This window comes from Salmo salar, chromosome ssa19 (genome assembly GCF_905237065.1).
Source record: "Salmo salar chromosome ssa19, Ssal_v3.1, whole genome shotgun sequence".
Lineage (NCBI taxonomy): Eukaryota > Metazoa > Chordata > Actinopteri > Salmoniformes > Salmonidae > Salmo > Salmo salar.
Genome location: NC_059460.1, coordinates 17,154,976 through 17,171,267, shown reverse-complemented (window position 1 = coordinate 17,171,267; position 16,292 = coordinate 17,154,976). Strand labels below are relative to the sequence as shown.

The 16,292-nt window shown below is 44.6% G+C and overlaps 1 protein-coding gene across 8 annotated transcripts in view; it reads left to right on the top strand.

The window, feature by feature from the left end:
• ccny (cyclin Y) overlaps positions 1 to 16,292 on the top strand; it is a 72,953-nt gene that overhangs the window by 30,921 nt on the left and 25,740 nt on the right. The window contains exon 1 of one of the 8 annotated variants that reach the window (XM_045701893.1): positions 14,417 to 14,949. In XM_045701893.1, the coding sequence (XP_045557849.1) occupies positions 14,934 to 14,949 (16 nt within the window). In that variant the 5' untranslated portion in view covers positions 14,417 to 14,933. 8 annotated transcript variants of the gene reach the window in all.

Here is a 16,292-nt window from a genome sequence, read left to right as displayed (position 1 = left end):
CGATTTCTCCTGGCATAGAAAATGTTCTCACTCGTCAGGACACTGTTGTTCAGAGGAGCTAGCCAACAACACAGCTAACACAATAACTTCAAACTGAAGCTGGAAAGACTGCAAGCTAGCCGCACTTCGTTTCGTTTGACCTTTTTTTAAATGACATCACTTTGTATATATCCATAAAAATGTTGCCAGCTGATTCATGATTTTGACTGGCTGAGAAACATTAGCTGCCTACCTGTCTCGTCCCGACTCTCGAGACGTTCATTACTATGGGACAGCTAGAGATCGAATTTGAACATTGAAACAATGTTGCAAATGTTGGAGAGACAGTGCAGTTCGTTGCTCCAGAGCCTTTCCGTTCACCTTCACACTCCTGGGCCAGACTACACTCAATCATAGGACCTACTGAAGAGATGAGTCTTCAGTAAAGACTTAAAGGTTGAGACCGAGTCTGCATCTCTCACAGGGGTATGCAGACTATTCCATAAAAGTGGAGCTCTATAGGAGAAAGCCCTGCCTCCAGCTGTTTGCTTAGAAATTCTAGGGACAATTAGGAGGCCTGCGTCTTGTGACCGTAGCGTACGTATAGGTATGTACGGCAGGACCAAATCGGAAAGATGGGTAGGAGCAAGCCCATGTAATGCTTTGTAGGTTAGTAGTAAAACCTTGAAATCAGCCCTTGCCTTAACAGGAAGCCAGTGTAGGGAGGCTAGCACTGGAGTAATATGATCACATTTTTTGGTTCTAGTCAGCCGTATTTAGCACTAACTGAAGTTTTAGTGCTTTATCTGGGTAGCCGGAAAGTAGAGCATTGCAGCAGTCCAACCTAGAAGTAACAAAAGCATGGATTAATTTTTCTGCATCATTTGTGGACAGAAAGTTTCTGATTTTTGCAATGTTATGTAGATGGAAAAAAGCTGCCCTTGAAACAGTCTTGATATGTTCTTCAAAAGAGAGATCTTACTCAGTTGTCCACCGGGTCCTCCCAATCCTCTTTCTATTCTGGTCAGAGCCAGTTTGCACTCTTCTGTGAAGGGAGTAGTACATAGCGTGATACGAGATCTTCAGTTTCTTGGCAATTTCTCGCATGGAATTGCCTTCATTTCTCAGAACAATAATAGACTGACGAGTTTCAGAAGAAAGGTCTTTGTTTCTGGCCATTTTGAGCCTGTAATCGAACCCACAAATGCTGATGCTCCAGATACTGAACTAGTCTAAAGAAGCCCAGTTTTCTAATGGCCAGGGTTTTCTAATAATCAATTAGCCTTTTAATTATAAACTTGGATTAGTTAACACAACGTGCCATTGGGACACAGGAGTGATGGTTGCTGATAATTGGCCTCTGTACGCCTATGCAGATATTATATAAAAAAATCTGCCTTTCCAGCTACAATAGTCATTTACAACATTAAAAAGTGTCTGCACTATATTTCTGATCAATTTGATGTTACTTTAATGGACAAAAAATGTGCTTTTCTTTCATAAACAAGGCCATTTCTAAGTGACCTCAAACTTTCGAACGTGTGTGTTTGTTTGTATACAGTACCAGTCAAAAGTTTGCACACACCTACTCATTCGAGGGTTTTTCTTTGTTTTTATGATTTTCTACAAAATGTATTTTAGATTTTAGATTCTTCAAAGTAGCCACCCTTTGCCTTGATAACAGCTTTGCACACTCTTGGCATTCTCTCAGCCAGCTTCCCGAGGAATGTTTTTCCAACAGTCTTGAAGGAGTTCCCACACATGCTGAGCACTTGTTGGCTGCTTTTCCTTCACTCTGCGGTCCAAATCATCCCAAACCATCTCAATTGGGTTGAGGTCGGGTGATTGTGGAGGCCAGGTCATCTGATGTTACACTCCATTACTCTCCTTGGTCAAGTAGCCCTTACACAGCCTGGAAGTGTGTTTTGGGTCATTGTCCTGTTGAAAAACAAATGATAGTCCAACTAAGCGCAAACCAGATGGGATGGTATATCGCTGCAAAATGCTGTGGTGGCCATGCTGGTTAAGTATGTCATTTTTTTTAGAATTCAAGACAGTGTCATCGGCAAAGCACCCCTTCACCATCGCACCCCTTCACCATCACCCCCCCCCCAATCCTTCACGGTGGGAACCACACATGCGAAGATCATCCATTCACCTACTCTACGTCTCACAAAGGCACGGCGTTTGGAACCGTTTCCTGTGGCGGTCTTCATGAGAGTTTCATTATAGCGCATAATGGTTTTTGCGACTGACCTTCATGTCTTTAAGTAATGATGGACTGTCGTTTCTATTTGAGCTGTTCTTGCCATAATATGGACTTGGTCTTTTACCTAATAGGACTATCTTCTGTATACCACCCATACCTTGTCGCAACACAACTGAATGGCTCAAATGCATTAAGAAGGAAATAAATTCCACAAATTAACTTTTAAGAAGGCACATCTGTTAATTGAAATGCATTGCAGGTGACTACCTCATGATGCTGTCATCAAGGCAAAGTTTGGCTATTTGAAGAATACGAAATATAAAATATATTTTGTTTTGTTTAACACTTTTTTGGTTACTACATGATTCCATATGTGTTATTTCCTAGTTTTTTTGTCTTCACTATTATTCTTCAATGTAGAAAATAGTACAAATAAAGAAAAACCCTTGAATGAGTAGGTGTGTCCAAACATTTGACTGGTACTGTGTAATATATATATCTCAGTTAATTGAGGTAACGTGTACATGTAGGTAGGGGTAAAGTCATTGAAACTGAACGAGAAGAGGGTGAAAAATGGGAATTTCTTGACTTGTGTTTAAAAAATATATATTTATCCCATTTTTCACCCCCTCCTCATTTAGTTTCAATGACTTTACCCCTACATGTACACGTTACCTTCATTACCTCAACTAACCCGTACCCTTGCACATTGACTCGGTATATAGCTGGCAGCATTGAAAGAAGCGTGCATCCGCAGTCACTTCTAAGACGCTGGCCCTTGTGGTGAGTAGGGCTTAGCTAGGCTAATCTAGAGAGCTAATTGACCATGCTGTAAATCAGTCCTGTATATGAGCTGGAGCTATCAGAGCAGCTGTGTAAATAATTTCCTGCAGTGGCGATTGCCTCCCTGATCCAAGGCTGCAGTAGATTGGCCAGAGCAACCAACCAACCCTCACTGATAGGCAGTAGCACAGTCCACACTGCAGATGGGGAAAGACAGGGCCAAAAATGCTGCTGCTGCCCAATGTTTGTCATGGTTTTTGAAAGAGATAAAAATCACTCAGTGAAAAGTTTGTTGTGATGTTACCATCGGTTACCATGCCAAACAATATAACTTATCCCTCCCTTAATTTTGTCTGAGCTCCAGCCTGTGTTGACCTTTTCAGCGTTCATTTCAACACTGCTAGCTGGCTCTGTGGTCCAACCCACACATTCCTCCCAGGCTGTTGTCCCTCTGGAGTCAGGCAGATAATTGGCCAGCTCTCTTACATGTGTCAGCGCTTGCAAGACCCTTGTTGACTTCACACAGCACAGATGCATCCTAGTGCCCTGCCTGCCTGTGTTTGTGTATGTGGTTGCGTGCGCCGGGACCTGACACAGAGGCATCCCTGTCCCCTGCCTGCGCAGCTGTGGCAAAACATGCCCTTTGGGGGCTCTGTGGTGCAAGCTCTACCCCGAGATGATACCGTGTCACGGGTAGGATAGGTTTTCTCTCCTCCACTGTGAGCTTTGACAGATTAGACCTGTCTGTCTAATAAGCTATGTAATGTACTCCAACCAGTGGAGCTTCCAATTGTGTCAATTCTGCTGCAAATTGAATATGGTGGATGTGAATGGAGCTCCCGTGATAGTCAACATTGTCTGTTCATTGTTGAGAGCCGTTAATCCTGTGGCAGCATAATGGTGTGATGTACAGTGGTTAGGCTACCCAGAGAGGCCTTGTTAAATGGCTGAGCATTGGGAGAGTCTGTGTCTGTCTGTCTCCGTTTCTGTCTGTCTGCCTGCTTGTCTCTCAGTCTCTCTCTTTGATGAGGACAGCCTCTGCAGACCCAGTCTTTTCAACCCTCCGTTGCTTAGTTACAGGGAGCGGAGCGGGAGGTGAGTGTCTGTGGGTCTCAGCTGGGCTTGTTGTAGAGCATGGGGGCGAACCAACCACCCCCTCTCCCCTGCTCCCCGTCCTTGAATCCCAGTCCCCTGAGCTTCAAAGGCAGGCAGGGTGCCGGATCTTTACAACCCCCTTCATCCTCCCACCCACTCACATCCCCACCTGTCCTATGATCTGCTCATCTCAGTACTGTTGCCTCGATGATGACTTATAATTAATGGTGGAAATATGTTGACTTGAACCTTGGCCCACAAGGAATTTAAATCTGTTAGAGGAAATGACTCAACTCAAGAGCTGTGGAAACGATGGTTCAAACATTATCTGAAATGAGGAAGTGATTTGTCTCGCATGCATTTGATACGACATGCTCCACTCATTTTGTGTGCGTGCGTGCGTGCCTGTGTAAGCTGGTCTTCTCATTGTCCCTGTTCCAATACTGTTAACCAGATTCCTCCTCATGGTTTCCTGGGACAGTGAGCGGTACTTAGTGGGGCTCTAGCTACTCATCTTCCATTGGAGCTGGGGTTGGCTGGAACCTGGCGGAGCATGATACCTCACTGTCACCACTGGCTGCACTGCTTCAACTCCCGGCTAATTGCAGCCATCCATCTCCTCTAAACGATCCGTCCTCAGCACTAAAGTACCAGGCTCTACAATGCTAACTAACCACATTGGTATGCATGACAAGATATATGCCACACCGAGCGTGGAAGAATTTACGTGAATCCAGGGAAATTTAGGCCCAGTTTTGAATGCGCTTTCATTGAGTAATTCCGATTTTTTTTGAAAATGGGTTTGGTCTTGTGTGTTTTTTTGTGACTTGGTCACTTCTCTACTTGTTCTGTCTCACTGGATGATTATCTGTTGTATCCTATCCCCTGCTGTATACCCACTGACCTCTAACTGTTGGGCTAATTTATCTCCACCGTCCTCTCTCTCCCTCGTCTTTCTGTTGCTGTGCCAGACTGCCTGGTATTTGTAACACAATGGGATACCAGTGATTCATGTCAGAACCACACACTAAGGAAACTCTTTGATACATTTTTTTTTTTTTTAAGTTGGTGACTGTAGAGCTAGAAAGCTGGGTAAAAACATACCAGTCTCTTTACCTCCAAGATAAATCTGTTTCTTTTGTTAAGATGTGGTTTTGATAGATAAATGGCAAGGTGTCTTCTAGTATTATGCATGTTGTGGTTATATAAAGTATGTTAGTTACTAGTTTCCCTTATGAATGTTTTTGAATGCCTTATTAAGCGTTGTAAGGTGACATAATCTTATCAGTTGCCTCTACTACTATAGCGTTTTCCCAGGGCGAGGAGAGTATATGGCCCGTTCTCTAGACAGGAAATGCCTCCCCATCTGTCCACGCTCACAGGAAGTGTGGGACAAGTGAGTGTGGCACAATGTGTCGGCTCACAGATGGCTTTTAGAACAGACCATTGGAAGCATCCCTTCAATGGGCTGAAGACATTGGCTCTAATGATGTCATTAAATGGCAAGAACTGCTCATCAGCGCTGACTCACAACTTTACATTTTTGTGTGGCTAAAATAATAAATGAATAGCACTTTTCTCTCATACTAGGATGACACTAACCTCTATCATCCATTTAGTGTGAAAACAGTCGGTCATTCATATTGCATGTTGGGTAAGTACACTTATTAAGCAGCAAAATCTAAGTTTAGACATTTCTAACACATACTATCTCGTGAGGTTGTATGACTATACTTGCACCATTTGTTGATTATAAGACATTTCTTATGTACAATTATATTGATCTACACACAACTTTCAATAACTGATCTGAACACTGATTTGCATTTGCTGTACTGCTATTCTTGTTAATTAGTTCATCTTGTCTTCCTAAATAAAGCCTGCCTGAAGACTGTTTCAAATCTCCCTCTCTACTGTTGTATTACAAAGGTACAGGTGGTGGACCAAAAAACCCAATCACCTGGAATATGTGGAAGCCAATGATTTGGGCTATACATATATACTATAATATTATGCAGAGTTAGTATTGATCATGTTGAACAATTATTTGTATTTTTTCCATTTGCAATCTGTATTGAGTGCCTTTTGTGCTACTGTACCCTTTCAGCTCACCTGAGATTAATGTGAAATTTACATTAATGGCATCTACAGTGGCGCAGTGGGCTCCCGAGTGGCGCAGCGTTCTAAGGCACTGCATCTGTGCTTAAGGCGTCACTATAGTACCTGGTTCGAATCCTGGCTGTATCACATCCGGCCGTGATTGGGAGTGCCATAGGGCGGCGCAAAACGGAAAACAACTACCCACAAAAACCCAGGAAGAAAAACCCCTACTTAAATATGATCTCCAATCAGAGGCAACGAGGACCAGCTGCCTCCAATTGGAGATCAACCCCAAAAACAACAACATAGAAATAGAAAACCTAGAACACAAACATAGAAAACATAGAAAAACCCAAAACCCCCCCTGTCACGCCATGACCTACTCTACTATAGAAAATGACATCTTTCTAGGGTCAGGACGTGACAGTACCCCCCCCCCAAAAGGTGCAGACACCGAATGCAACAAAACATAAACACAAAACAAAAGGGAGGGTAGGGAGGGTGATAATTGTCTATGGCGGCTCAAATGCAGTCCACATAACCTTAACCGGCTCCGGTTCTGGGCGTACTCCGCGCTCCACCCGCTGATCCTTCTGCTTTATTACCACCTGACCGTGGATCGTCGTCGAAGGAACCGGACTGTAGATCATTGCTGGAGGCTCCGGGCTGGGGAGCGTCGCTGGAGGCTCCGGGCTGGGGAGCGTCGCTGGAGGCTCCGGGCTGGGAGGCGTCATAATAGGTTCCGGACTAGTGACCGTTGCTGCTGGCTCCATGCCATGGATCATCTCTACAGGTTCCGCGCCAAGGATCATCACTGGAGGCTTCTTATCATGGATTATCTCTACAGGTGCCGGGCCATGGATTATTCCTACAGGCTTCGTGCCATGGTTTATCCCTACAGGCTCCGGACCATTTATAATCCCTCCAGGCGTTTTGCCAAGGATTATTTCTTCAGGTTCCGGGCCATGGATTACCTCTTCAGGCTTCGTGCCATGGAACATCCCTACAGGCTCCGGGCCATGGATCATCTCTACAGGTGTCGGACCATCGACTATCACTGGAGGCTTTGTACGTGGAGCAGGAACCGGTCTCACCGGACTGGGGAGACGCACTGAGGACCGAGTGCTCAAAGCAGGCACCGGCCTTACTGGGTTATGGATGCGCACTGGAGGGAGAGTGCGAAGAACAGGCACAGGACATACTGGATTCTGGAGGCGCACTGGAGGGAGAGCGCGAAGAGCAGGCACAGGACGTACTGTGCTATGGAGGCACACTGGAGAGAGAGTGCGAGAGGCAGGCACATGCTCACCACAAAAAGCACAGGTAGTTGACTCAGGCCTCACCCCTGGCCCAGCCAAACTACCCTTGTGCCCCCCAAAAAATGTTTTGGGGGGCTGCCTCTCATTTTTCCCAGGTAGGCTCCGATATCTATCGATTACCTGGCCCCAAGTCCAGTTCCTCCTCTCCATCCACTCCGTATGTGACCAGGTGTCCATTTCTGCCCGGGCACGCCGCTTGATCCAGTCATGGTGGGTAGTTCTGTAACACGGGTCGTATAAAGGAGACCAAGGCGCAGCGTGTATAGTGCTCATATTTGACTTTTTTAATGAAGACACTAGAACAAAACAACAAAACGACCGACAACAGTTCCGTAAGGTACACTTTGACAAAATGGAAAACAACTACCCACAAAAACCCAGGAAAGAAAAACCCCTACTTAAATATGATCTCCAAATCAGAGGCAACGAGGACCAGCTGCCTCCAATTGGAGATCAACCCAAAAAACAACAACATAGAAAACCTAGAACACAAACATAGAAAACATAGAAAAACACAAAAAAAAACCTGTCACGCCCTGACCTACTCTACTATAGAAAATGACATCTTACAAGGGTCAGGACGTGACAATCACACTCAGATTAATTGGTTGAAACATTAAACAGCAGGGGGAAAAAAATGTATATATTTTTTTCTCTCTTTGAATCCAAGATTGGCTTAATGGGTACCTGGGCTTAATGGGTATGTTTATTCATTAAAATATTAAAACCTTTACAGTCAATGCCAATGCACTTGTCTGGTCTCTGTATTGTCTGTGACCACTGTTAATACGGCCAGCCATATTAACCACTATCAGGGCTAGAGTCCAGGCCAGGGTGCATGTGTAAACACTGACCAGGGTTTGGCGGGTGGGCTGCTGGCTTCCTGTATAAGGATTTAGTGGTCCATTTGTTGACGAGACCCGCTGAGTATTGAACTTCAGGTCTGGCTGTGTTTGTGTGTGGTGCTGCAGCGAAGGTCAGCAGTCTCCCTTCCTCTCCCTGACCCCCTGCTGGGGCTCCATCCACTTGGCACCAACTTAATGAGAGACCACCCCTGAAGAAGAGCAAACACACCCACGGATACTCTGTCCCCATACCAAGGACTTTTTGGTTGAACACAGAATGAGACGTTGCATTTTTATTTAGAAATTGGAAAATAATTACATAACTCATATTCTGTATAGAATATTCTCTATATGTCCCCCATATTCCTCTGGGATCTCATTTGGGATTTTATAAAAATGACACCCCTTCATTTGAATTTCGTGACTGCAGATAGAAGTTTGTGGAATAAATCGTTTTTACATAAAGTATTTGTATTGTATGCATTACCCACACATTCCGTTAGTCTGGCGAGCAGATTTGTCTTACAGTATGTTTCTGTGATGGAACATGGTGGCGATGCAGCGGGATGGAGTGTTACCGTTGATGTCGCTTTAGCCTGACTGGATCATTTAGTGTTGTCGGCATTGTTAGCCGTCCTGAGTGCTCTGCACCGTGTGGGAGGAAGTCCCATTATCTCTCCCCAGTCTGCCTAGAGAAGTAGGCATAAACATGGCCTGGTTGAAGTGATGCGGGGATAATGATGGAGAACGGAGAGAGATAACCGGACAAAGAAGTGATCACACTCCCTGAATCAGGAGGCAGATGGTAAAGGAACAGAGGGGTGTGTGAGGTCAGTTAGCCATGTCATCTCCCAGGCTGTTAAGCTCTTATTGACTCCATTTATCAGGCCTTTATTTCACATTACACTGCTTTTCCTCCTCACTGCACATTCATATAGGGGGCACTTAGCATCTCTCTCTTTTAACACTGAGTTATGACCTTGTTGGTTTGGTTCACACACACACACACACACACACACACACACACACACACACACACACACACACACACAGAGAGAGACAAAGACAGAGAGACAAAGACAGACATCTTGGTACTGAAACATTAATTTCTTCATGAGGGTGTTTATTGTTCTGACCTGAGACTTAATGAATCTCAATGTGTCAGTGTTTACTTTCATCAAGTTCAGGTTTCATTAAGTTCAAATATCACAAAGTCAATGTTTTAAACCTCCATTAATGCACAGTTTAATCACTCTTGACATTAAAGCCACATGAAAGAGAAGATAAAGCCAGATGAATGAAATAAACTAAGCATAGTTATCTTTGTCTCTCTAGCCAAGAACACTGAGGGTCATGTTTCTTTATGAGTGGAGTTACACTGTGTTCAGTGTTTAAACCAGCGTCATGAGGTAGTCACCTGGAATGCATTTCAATTAACAGGTGTGCCTTGTTAAAAATTAATTTGTGGAATTTCTTTCCTTCTCAATGGGTTTTGAGCGAATCAGTTGTGTTGTGACAAGGTAGGGCTGGTATACAGAAGATAGCCCTATTTGGTAAAAGACCAAGTCCATATTATGGCAAGAGCAGCTCAGATAAGCAAAGAGAAATGACAATCATTACTTTAAGACATCAAGGTCAGTCAATCTGGAAAATGTCAAGAACTTTGAAAGTTTCTTCAAGTCCAGTCGCAAAAACCATCAAGAACTATGATGAAACTGGCTCTCTTGAGGACCGGGAAAGGAAGACCCAGTTTCCTCTGCTGCAGAGGGTAAGTTCATTAGTTATAAATGCTTCACAGAGTTCAAGTAACAGACACATCTCAAAAATGAACTGTTCAGAGGAGACTGCGTGAATCAGGCCTTTATAGTCGAATTGCTGCGAAGAAGCCACTACTAAAGGACACCAACAAGAAGAAAATAATTCATTGGGCCAAGAAACACGCGCAATGGACATTACACCGGTGGAAATCTGTCCTTTGGTCTGATGAGTCCAGATTTGCGATTTTTGGTTCCATCCGCCGTGTCTTTGTGAGACGCAAAGTAGGTGAATGGATGATCTCCGCATGTGTGGTTCCCACCGTGAAGCATAGAGGAGGTGGTGTGGGGTGCTTTGCTGATGACACTGTCTGTGATTTATTTAGAATTCAAGGCACACTTAACCAGCATGGCTACCACAGCATTCTGCAGCGATACGCCATCCCATCTGGTTTGTGCTTAGTGGGACTATAATTTCTTTTTCAACAGGACAATGACCCAACACACCTCCAGGCTGTGTAAGGGCTATTTGACCAAGAAGGAGAGTGATGGAGTGCTACATCAGATGACCTGGCCTCCACAATCACCTGACCTCAACCCAATTGAGATGGTTTGGGATGAGTTGGACCGCAGAGTGAAGGAAAAGCAGCCAACAAGTGCTCAGCGTATGTGGGAACTCCTTCAAGACTGTTGGAAAAGCATTCCTCATGAAGCGTTCGTTTTGCTTACTGCATGATTCCATGTGTTATTTCATAGTTGTGATGTCTTCACTATTATTCTCCAATGGCGAAAATATAAAAAAATAAAGGAAAAACCCTTGAATGAGTAGGTGTGTCCAAACTTTTGACTGGTACTGTATATACACTGCTCAAAAAAATAAAGGGAACACTTAAACAACACATCCTAGATCTGAATGAAATAAATAATCTTATTAAATACTTTTTTCTTTACATAGTTGAATGTGCTGACAACAAAATCACACAAAAATAATCAATGGAAATCCAATTTATCAACCCATGGAGGTCTGGATTTGGAGTCACACTCAAAATTAAAGTGGAAAACCACACTACAGGCTGATCCAACTTTGATGTAATGTCCTTAAAACAAGTCAAAATGAGGCTCAGTAGTGTGTGTGGCCTCCACGTGCCTGTATGACCTCCCTACAATGCCTGGGCATGCTCCTGATGAGGTGGCGGATGGTCTCCTGAGGGATCTCCTTCCAGACCTGGACTAAAGCATCCGCCAACTCCTGGACAGTCTGTGGTGCAACGTGGCGTTGGTGGATGGAGCGAGACATGATGTCCCAGATGTGCTCAATTGGATTCAGGTCTGGGGAACGGGCGGGCCAGTCCATAGCATCAATGCCTTCCTCTTGCAGGAACTGCTGACACACTCCAGCCACATGAGGTCTAGCATTGTCTTGCATTAGGAGGAACCCAGGGCCAACCGCACCAGCATATGGTCTCACAAGGGGTCTGAGGATCTCATCTCGGTGCCTAATGGCAGTCAGGCTACCTCTGGCGAGCACATGGAGGGCTGTGCGGCCCCCCAAAGAAATGCCACCCCACACCATGACTGACCCACCGCCAAACCGGTCATGCTGGAGGATGTTGCAGGCAGCAAAACATTCTCCACGGCGTCTCCAGACTCTGTCACGTCTGTCACATGCTCAGTGTGAACCTGCTTTCATCTGTGAAGAGCACAGGGCGCCAGTGGCGAATTTGCCAATCTTGGTGTTCTCTGGCAAATGCCAAACGTTCTGCACGGTGTTGGGCTGTAAGCACAACCCCCACCTGTGGACGTCGGGCCCTCATACCACCCTCATGGAGTCTGTTTCTGACCGTTTGAGCAGACACATGCACATTTGTGGCCTGCTGGAGGTCATTTTGCAGGGCTCTGGCAGTGCCTCTCCTGCTCCTCCTTGCACAAAGGCGGAGGTAGCGGTCCTGCTGCTGGGTTGTTGCCCTCCTACGGCCTCCTCCACGTCTCCTGATGTACTGGCCTGTCTCCTGGTAGCGCCTCCATGCTCTGGACACTACGCTGACAGACACAGCAAACCTTCTTGCCACAGCTCGCATTGATGTGCCATCCTGGATGAGCTGCACTACCTGAGCCACTTGTGTGGGTTGTAGACTCCGTCTCATGCTACCACTAGAGTGAAAGCACCGCCAGCATTCAAAAGTGACCAAAACATCAGCCAGGAAGCATAGGAACTGAGAAGTGGTCTGTGGTCTTCACCTGCACAACCACTCCTTTATTGGGGGTGTCTTGCTTATTGCCTATAATTTCCACCTGTTGTCTATTCCATTTGCACAACAGCATGTGAAATTTATTGTCAATCAGTGTTGCTTCCTAAGTGGACAGTTTGATTTCACACAAGTGTGTTTGACTTGGAGTTACATTGTGTTGTTCAAGTGTTCCCTTTATTTTTTTGAGCAGTATATTTATAAAAAAATATATGGAGGGTTGGAAATGACACAACTTGATTTTCTCATTCATTAAGAAGCTAAACATGTGTGTCTGGTTGTTGAGTCAGTTAGATAATGCTCATTTCAACCACAACTGTCATAACCATAAAGCTATTTCAGAATATTTAGCTGGCTAACTCCTTGATCCTCCTACTTTGTTGCGTACCGCTCTGTTGTTCCCTCCTCCCCTCCTCTCCTCCCCCTCCCTCTCTCCCCCTCCACTGATCTCTGGCTGGAACAGTGCCATAAACCATGTAATTCTCCATGACAGAACACTATTGTTCTTCTGCGAAACATGGCAGTAAATAATACCGTACCTTGGTGCCTTGCCATATGCGCAATGCCACAATAACAGAATCATGTCGACACTCATATTTTTCACAATAGAATGTATGTCAAACAAAAAACTAAAATCGCAAAGTTTAACAAACCAGCCATCTCAAGGACAAGGACAACTTTTAACAAATTATACAACATTTTACAAAAACACATTTACTTGAAGAACAGTGCAGATGCAAAGTTTGGTAACATAATGACGGCACAAACAGCACAAACTGTAATTATTTTATCAAACTTTGCATCTGCACTGTTCTTCAAGTAAATGTGTTTTACATGAGGATTGTCGGCCACCCTTCATATGCTATAAAATATAGCAAAATTACGATTACAACCAAATGCTTTTTGAATTTGCTCATTCAATGAATCAGGTATCAAATGGCTAAATTAGGCTACTTCAAAGCGAGGTAACTAAGACATGTTTATCTATAACATTGTAAAGCAAAAATATTCAGGTTTCAGGGGAGATCTATTGACAGCATGGGAGATATTTCTCAATTAGGCTATTCTAAGAATATATTTTAAAGTTGTCAGAATGACATGACCAAGAGGGGAATCCCAGCTTTCCAATGGTGTCAGATTTATTTCTCAGACTCAGAATTTGGGTGCTGGAGAGACTGTTTGACAACCAGAGTAAACATTGGTTTATCAATGCACCCGTTCATCGATGGTTGCCATTTGCAGTTATGCCGGTGGAAAGTTTTAAGGACATGATAATAGCTAAATAGTTAACTACTGAGAGAGCTAGCTCGGCTACACAATAAATGTTGAATTGGCGATCTAGTTAGCCTGTTGTCATTATTTTATAGGCCTACCTGCTGTAAAGTGTCTCTCTCTCTCTCTCTCTCTCTCCTCTGGCCCACTTGCACTGGAACACATGCAGCTGATGCATACATCATAACTTTTCCAGGATTTTCATCACCGTACGAAGCCTGTTTGCTGATAAACAATATGCTATAACTGCAAGTAAGGCACTAAGTAGCAAGGAATATCAACAAATGTGTACACGCGGATCTGCTCTTTTTGAATAGTGCTTCACAACTGGGGATGATTGAGACTGCTCTGCCTGTCAATGCAATACAATCCTACTCTGATATGCTCTGCAGAAATTAGGAAAACAGCAATACGTCGCATCCAGAGGACACTGATCCAATTCTGATCAAAGTAATTGTTTGATATTCTTTTTTTTCTTTATTGTCCATTCGCACGACTCAAATCGACACTCACACTCAGTTTATTAGGTACACCCATCTAGTACGGGTCGGACCCCCCTTTGCCTCCAGAACAGCCTGAATTCTTCAGGACATTGATTCTACAAGTCGCAAATGTTCCACATGGATGTTGGTCCGTGCTGATGTGATAGCATCAAGCAGTTGCTGCATATTTGGACGGCGTTAGACCACCAGCCTGTACTGTTGACACCAGGCAGGATGGGTCCATGGACTCATGCCGCTTACGCCAGATCCTGACTCTGCCATCAGCATGACGCAACAGGAACTGGGATTCATCGGACCACGCAATGTTTTTCCACTCCTCAATTGTCCAGTGTTGTTCGCGTTTCCACTGGGGCCACTTCTTCTTGTCTTTATCTGATAGGAGTCGAATCCGGTGTGGTCGTCTGCTATAATAGCCCATCCGTGACGAGGATCAATGAGTTGTGCGCGCCGAGATGCGGTTCTGTACACCACTGTTGTACTGCGCTGTTATTTGTCTGTTTGTGGCGAGCCATTCTTTTTCGACCTCTCTCATCAACAAGCTGTTTTCCCCCACAGGACTGTCGCTGACTGGATGAATTTTGTTTGTCGCCTCATTCTCGGGAAACACTAGACACTGTCGTGCGTTAAATGCTCTGGAGGGAAGCCGTTTCTGATATACTGGATCTGGCATGCCTGGCACCGACGATCATACCGCTCTCAAAGTCGCTTAGGTCACTTGTTTTGCCCATTTTTAAAATTGAATCGAACAGTCTCGATGCCTGTCTGCCTGCCTGCCTGCTTTATATAGCAAGCCACGTGACTCACTGTCTGTAGGAGTGATCCATTTTCATGAACAGGGTGGCCGGTGAGTGTATATTCTTTTTGTCAGACTATTATTTTTCTTGTCCCGGACAAGCATGAATGTAGAGTCCTGGAGATTAAATCACCATCACAGGGGTCCACACACACTCAGCCATTAGTATAAGAGATGCAACCAGAGATTTGAGACAGTCACAGCAGACTGATGAAGACATGGAAAAGAGAGTCAGGAGACATCTCCTTTTGTCTAAATCACTTGACTAAATGTTCTTTCTTTGTTTGCTTTTCCTCTCGGAAGGATGACTGTGAGTGTGTGTGTGTTCTACTCAGCAGCAGTTTCTTATGACACATTTCAGCACAGTGATACACACTGTACACATTTCTACATTTTGAAGGTTAAGTTTAGGCATTAACTCGGAATGGTTAAGGTTTGGGATAGGCTTAAAACAAAAATTGAAAAACATCTTCCTATTGCTGTATTTGAACTTCCAACCTTGGGAATCCGATGCAGATGCTTACTGCTCTCACTGTAACCCCTAGTAGCCGGTTTCCATGTAATCTCCTGACGTCCTCAGACATAGATGGACGTCGAATACTGACTTGTATCACGGGTGATCTGGCTGTATATCAACCAGGATTGCCACTGACTGCTGAGCTACTGGGTCTCACTGAACTGGTCATACACTACCATCACACATACTGTTATTGCTAGTGTCATGCTCAGGGTAAAGGAGACTTCTTGTGTAACATTCACAGGTAACCTGTTACTGCTGTTATAGGATCATTCACAAGTAAGGAATCACATTTTGGGTTTGAAAAGCCAGTGGGGATAACACAGTCCTGACTATTTGCCCAGGCCATTTAGCCAGCTGTGTCGGGTTAGGTTCTAGCCTCAGAAATGCTCTACCCCTTTAGGGTGAATTATGTTCAGAAATACCAGCTTAACCCCAGGCTCTCTGACTCTATCACACAAGTCCCTTACTCCTTTTCCAATGCTACCACCACCACCAGGCTCAGGAGAAATAGAACATATTTTATCAACCAGTTCACCACTCCAGTGAGGAAGCTCCCATGGGCCTGATGAGAGTGAGAGCCTCCATCAGTTCACAGTGCTAAGCTGCTCTAAAGTGGCTATTTCAACTTGGAGAAGAGACGGATGAGATTTTAGTGGAGGGGCATGGTGAATATATAAAATACGGGGAAATCAAGTTTTTGACTGCACTGGGCCTTTTAAAATGCACTTCTTTTGAACAGGACATATGCCATTTGTGACCCTGGTCGTCTGTAATGCTCTGGTACACCTTGTCAGGCACGTTGTCAGGCACGTCCTGCAGCTATGAGGAAGACATGCTTGAAGGGATCCGTTCGAATTATCGGGTTGAGTGGAGT